The sequence below is a fragment of the Rhipicephalus microplus genome, chromosome 4 (genome assembly GCF_043290135.1).
Source record: "Rhipicephalus microplus isolate Deutch F79 chromosome 4, USDA_Rmic, whole genome shotgun sequence".
Taxonomy (NCBI): Eukaryota; Metazoa; Arthropoda; class Arachnida; order Ixodida; family Ixodidae; genus Rhipicephalus; species Rhipicephalus microplus.
In genome coordinates, this window is record NC_134703.1 from 77,014,628 (window position 1) to 77,020,710 (window position 6,083).

The window sequence follows — 6,083 nt, forward strand, 5'->3', positions numbered from 1 at the left end:
TTCTTTATGACCTGCAGGCGGTTTACCACATTAAAACCCTTTTAGAAATACCTTTACGTGGTATTGGTATGAACTTATCTGTGCCTGTCATTTTGTCTTTTGGAGCTTCCATTTCTGGGTTCTCTAATGTGACAGTATGCGCGGCCATCCGGGACTATATTGATGAAAGTAATAGGCTGACTAATTATTCTGTTTCATTAACCTAACGCGTCTATAAAATTATATACTCATAAAAATCAGATTATTACTCTATCCTAAGAATAAATTCGTTTCTTTATTTGAGTAACTGTATGCGTTAGATCAAGCATTACACTTTCCTAGGTTATTGGTAATCTTTCTACTATATCTCCATTATTATAAATTTGAACAATAATGTTTAAAACCACTAGATTCTTGGCCAATCCCCCATAGTGGGTATGCGCTACGATTAATAGGTGATTAAGAACAAGACCTCAGACACTGGACACCGCAGCCATCGGCGCTCCACTCCGGCCTCTCCCCTCTGGTGACAACGGCACAGACATTTCGGCCTTATCCCATCTCTCTCGGCATACAATGGCGGGGAGCAATTCACCCGTCAACAACAGGGACTAGGCGAAAAGGAGCAATCATTGGACCAAGCCTGGCAACATCCTGAGCGATTCCAAAATTTTCGGAACGACGAAGTTTGTTCTCTTCTGAACGTAAGGAGGGCGCCGAGATGGCAAACCAGCTCGTCGGCGTCAACAATGTAGTACAGCTCGGCCCTCCCAATGGACCCAACGAGCCACTGCCGCCGAATCCACCTTTGAACAATGGCCTCTTCGGCGATGTCATTGGTGAAGAACATGAACACTGGAAGGACTACTTCCTGTCGCGGGGTGACGGCCATGATGTGCCTTACATGTTACTGCGGAAAACACCCGCGAGCGTTGGCAACATCCGCCAACCTGGTTCTCCAAACTGGCGTGAGACGGGCCTGGAGCCCTTCGAGAGGAATTTATACCGCGAGCACTTCAGAACAGCGTGGCGGTCCCCCGTGGAAGTGAGGGAATATCGAGAAAAAAACGGGATAACTATTGTGAATGGACGTGGTGTTCCAAAGCCTCTGCTGCACACGTACGAAGCAAACTTCCCCACAAGCCTGGTCGAAGCCCTCGAGACGAACAACTCCGCAACATCTCCCACAACCGCTCAAGCCCAGTGCTGGCCCATAGCACTCAAGGGAAGAGATTTGCTTGCCGTTCTCGGAGCCGGAGCCGAAGGCAAAACCCTGGCTTATATTCTCCCGGCCATTACTCACGTTCTCCACCAGCCTCGCAAAAAACATCATCCGGGTTTCCGCGTACTAGTACTGGCTCCGACACCCGAGGAAGCCCGCGAGATACAGCGAGCTGTGAGCAAACTCGAAACCTATACTGGTGTCCGTGCTACGTGCGTCTGTTCCGGTGAACCGAAGGACCGACAACTGAGGAACCTAAGGCGCGGCTTTGAAATCTGCGTCGCGACGCCCGGTCGTCTGCACACTTTGCTCAAGGAGGACATGTTGGACACCAGCCAGTGCACATACCTCGTGCTGGATGATGCGGACCGCATGGTCGACATGGGCTTCGAGCTGCAGTTAATGTCTATCGCCAGGTACGTCAGGCCCGATCGGCAGACCATGATGTGGATGTCCGGAAGACCGACGCGCCTGTACCGTCTTGTTGACGCTCTGCTGCAGGACTACGTTGAAATTCATATCGGGATGTGTCAGGCCTCTCTGGACCAGAGCGTACAACATGTAGTCCACGTCACAGCTGAGCGTGACAAAGAGGCCAAACTTGCGGCACTCATTGAGGACATTCTGGGCGGGCAAAAGGATGCAGTAGGCGCAAAGGTAATTGTGTTTGCCGAAACGAAAAAGCGCGTGGACGGCCTGGTGTCTAACCTGCGGCTCCATGACTGGCCCGTCGTCGGTGTCCATGGCGGCACTTCGGATAGAGTGCGTGATTGGGCGTTGGCAGCCTTTCGCCTTGGCAAGGTGCCCATCCTGGTGGCAACTGATGGGGCGACGAAGCAACTGCTATCAGATGACGTGCGCTTTGTCGTGAATTACGACAATCCGAGTAGCGCTGAGGCGTACTCAATGCGAATCAGCCATGCGTCCCACTCAAGAGGCCGTGATTCAAGTGTGGCGTACACTTTTCTTCATCCCGACGACAGCAGAGGTGCCCGGCAAATGATCGCCATTCTTCGTGCTGCGAAAACAAAAGTTCACGAGGAACTGTACGCGATCGGAAAGGCCACTAAGCAGAAAAGGCGTGAACGTGTCAGTGACGAGTGATGTCCTCTGAGCTCATGAAGTGTTGTGAAAAAGACGCAAAATTGTGTATAAGCACGCAGTTGTAGTTATGGCAGTGTCTTGTATATTAGATAACGATAATTATTCTGGAAGATATTATTTGCAACTATTGTTCATTAATAGTAAAGCAGCGCCCAAAGCTCATTAAAATTTTGAGGGAGACCGTCTACATTGACTGCCAAGTACATAAATAGCATTATTTTAGAGATTCTTATGTTTCATTGCTTGGCACGGAACCAAGTATAGCTATCCTTAACTATCACTTAAGAGACGTTGCAACGCTAGCTGCACATCGGTTTGTTCGATCACTTAAATTTTCTGTATTTCATGCGAGAAGTAAATATCTTCATTGCACATTTCGGCACCATGCAGGGCTCCTGGGAAGCTGGTAACGTCAAATTGGTTACAAAAAAATTGGTTTTGCCACATGAGCGAAGCAATCAATGTGATAGCATAAATTTGGATGTCACACGAAGAAATAAAAGCAGCTCGAAACTTACAGCAAGCCGCTGAAACACAAAAGACAACACTTGAAAAAAAACACACACTGCAGGTGTACACACAGAAGAAGCACGAAGTGTTAACTGTGACAGTTGTCACGTCTTCGTCAGAAGAGTTTGAATGAAATCGCGTTAATTTGAGTAATAATATTTTAGAACAGCAAAGCAACAACCAGGTGTCACCCAATGCAAATTGCGCGATGCGCGGGTCATTCATTGCTTTAAACATTTACAAAATCTTGATCTTGTTCACTTATTAACTATGACACATACCCAGTGTGGGAGATTGTGGTGATTACAAAAGACTCTGGTGTAACTCTTGAGCGTCGTCAGCCGCAGCGAACAAAAATTTCACGGAGTTCCTTGCAAGTGTGCTGCGGGTACCACGCTTCTCTGAAGAATGACGAAGGATGGCGTAGTAAACGGCTGCCTGCTACACAATAATTTATGGTGTAGTGGGTACTCTGCAAGTGTGCTCCCAGAATCTACCCTAAGAGTGTTAAAAAAGGCTCTGAAAGGCCGCGCTCTTCTAGCTTTCGCTGTGACAGTGCTGCGCGTTCCACGCAGTCCTGGCAGTTTTATTTCATAAGAAACAATGCCCCATGCTACAACTAATCCTCTATCTTCTAACTATGTTTTAACTGGTGAAGTACTAATGTGTCACTTGAACAATGTTTAGCCCCTGGCGCTACAAGCACATTTTAACACGTGTCTGAACATCTTCTCTTGGGCCTGCACAGTAAAACTCATGGTACAGTGACACAGACAATAAAGTATTCACGAGGTCTATACACAATTTCTTGCATGAAATTTCTGAAAAAAATTCGTAGTCAGCTCAGAGCTCATTGTTCATCACTCGCTTTTGCGCTTGTATGGCTATTAAAACGTATTTTGGCGAGTATGTGAACAGCCTTGACATGTAACGCAATAAAGAAAAAAATGCGCGTACAAATCCCCGGTCGCGTTCTTCAGGTTTCCTAATCCAATATATATATATATATATATATATATATATATATATATATATATATATATATATATATATAAGCTGTTTTAAGATGTTTTATGTATAGGCCGATGCGTGAGCGCTTACCACTGGTGTGCATGATAATATATGCATCCGGAACACGTTAGGGATGATTAGGTATCGTATTCATAAATTTTACTTCACTCACAATTTCCGGGGGATTTTAACATTTTCATCCCCCTTTTTCCTAATGGTGTGAATGTGCTGAAAAGCGTTAAACCTAAAGCCCGTCCTATAATGGTGCCGTGCGTTCAACGTTTTGAACACCCTAGAACCATTTAAAAGAGATGGATCAAAAGTTTAAATCACAACAGGAAACAGTCATTTAAGTGTGATTTATAGCCACGATATCGAGTTCTCTCTAACATGTACACCTAGAATACATCATTGCATCATGCACACCAGATGCACGGAAACCGGAGGTAAGCGATTACGCATTGGTCAATACCTGAAGCATCATAAACACTACTTAAAAATAATTCAATTATGTCGTTAATAATTATTAGGCCATATGTATTAATAATCAAAAACTAAACACTAAGTCTGTATACTGTATTGCAGGCTATCGACTGCATGATAGTTCTGCCGCTTGGGACTAAGAAGCGGTTCAATGTAACTTGCCCTTGATGGTCTAAGGGGGTATAAAGAAAGCACTAGTGCGCCTTTTCGACGTTCAGTATAGCAGTATTCATAGAGTTTCATATAATAATACCTAGAGGGGAATCTGGCGCTAGTGACTACGCCGGCTCCTTTAGCGACGCTTGTATACCCCCATGGGAATTCGGGAAGTACAGGCTTCGGATCTGCATCGGACAGATCTCGTTCTTGAGATTCGCGACGCTTCTTTTCCGAGTGTAAAACAAAGTAATATGATGCTATGGTAAATTAAAACTTGCTTCATTTTTTTTTGTACGCAAACTTTATTGCAAACAGTTCTTGTGAATAGGCGGTAGAAATTAAACTTGGACAAATTTAACCACCATGGTATGCACCGCTCTGCCGTTGCGTTCCAGATTTAGCATCAAGATAAAATCAAGTAATCTTTACAACGTTTGAAAACAAACATTCTTGGTTTGCCCTCAAAAGTACGGAATGTCTATTAATAAAATAAGAGCACAGTACTAAGTGAGGAACACTTAACGTTTCGTTTGCTGCGATACCGGGTGCGTCTGTTCAAGTGGTCTTCCCCGAACACACCTCTCGTTTTGTTGTGAAGTTGAGTAAGAAGAGCGTGGCGGTGCGTCTACTTCGCGTCGCCGTCGTTTTGCAGTTGATTTTAATGAGTTTTGGCAAGACGCACTAACAACACACGTGAATTCAATGTAATATCTTGCACTGATATGGAACGCTACATCTATGCGCAGCGGTGAGTGGACGATGCTTCACTTAAATTGTCAAACACGACTTATACAGCTCCAGCATTGCAGTAAATTGAGAGACCTAGCAGTTTTCAGCTTCTTTGAACAACAAAGGCGCAGCTTAAGTCCTTTGCACCAACCCCACTATACCCATTCTACGCGAAGAACGAAACTGAAGCTGCAGAAAAAGATTCGTAGACACTTCACTGGCTAACGCGATCCAATTCAAAGCCCGTACTTCCCACAATTCCCATGAGGATACACGATCGCAGCGCCAGATTTCTCTCTAGGTATTATTGTATGAAACTCTGTGGCAGTATTACTAAAACGAGGGACAAGGAGTTGTACGACATGCATTATTCGCTGCTGAACAGCCCCCGCTTGAACCTCCCGCTTGAGTGTATGTAGTAAAGGTGAAGCAAAGGCAGGCTTCGTACTACGTACCTTGTGGTTGCTCATTTGAAAAATGTTTTCTCTCTTAGAACAAATAATGATCGTTTGAAAATTTCCGCTTATTTTACTGACAAACTATACTATGCAACAATATAAAATACATATTTTTAGTTTAACCGCAGCATTGCGAAAATAAGGCCGCAATGTGAGTCGAAGTGCTGTTTTTCCGTACTTTGACAGAATATTTTGCCAACATTTTTGCTTAAATCGCTCTCAAAGTATTCAAATAATTCAATGTCGGAGCATATAAAGTTGAAATTGTAAAAATAATAATGGCGAAAATATTTCTGTTTTTCATAAAAACGATAAACATGCAACATATTGCAATTTCTCGCCAAAGTGAAAAAATAATAACACAAATGAATAAACTGTCTTATTTATGAAAACGTAGCGCCTTGAGAATGATGAAAAAGCTTTTTCAT

The 6,083-nt window shown here is 44.1% G+C and overlaps 1 protein-coding gene across 1 annotated transcript; it reads left to right on the forward strand.

The window, feature by feature from the left end:
* Positions 1 to 577: 577 nt before the first annotated feature.
* LOC119172762 (uncharacterized) lies at positions 578 to 2,512 on the forward strand. Its single transcript, XM_037423908.2, has one exon. It carries the CDS (start codon positions 701 to 703, stop codon positions 2,303 to 2,305), a length of 1,605 nt encoding a protein of 534 aa, XP_037279805.2. The 5' UTR covers positions 578 to 700; the 3' UTR covers positions 2,306 to 2,512.
* Positions 2,513 to 6,083: the final 3,571 nt, after the last annotated feature.

What these genes read in the sequence shown, in the direction of transcription:
- LOC119172762 (XM_037423908.2), top strand. Translation starts at nt 701, where the DNA reads ATGGCAAACCAGCTCGTCGGCGTCAACAATGTAGTACAGCTCGGCCCT.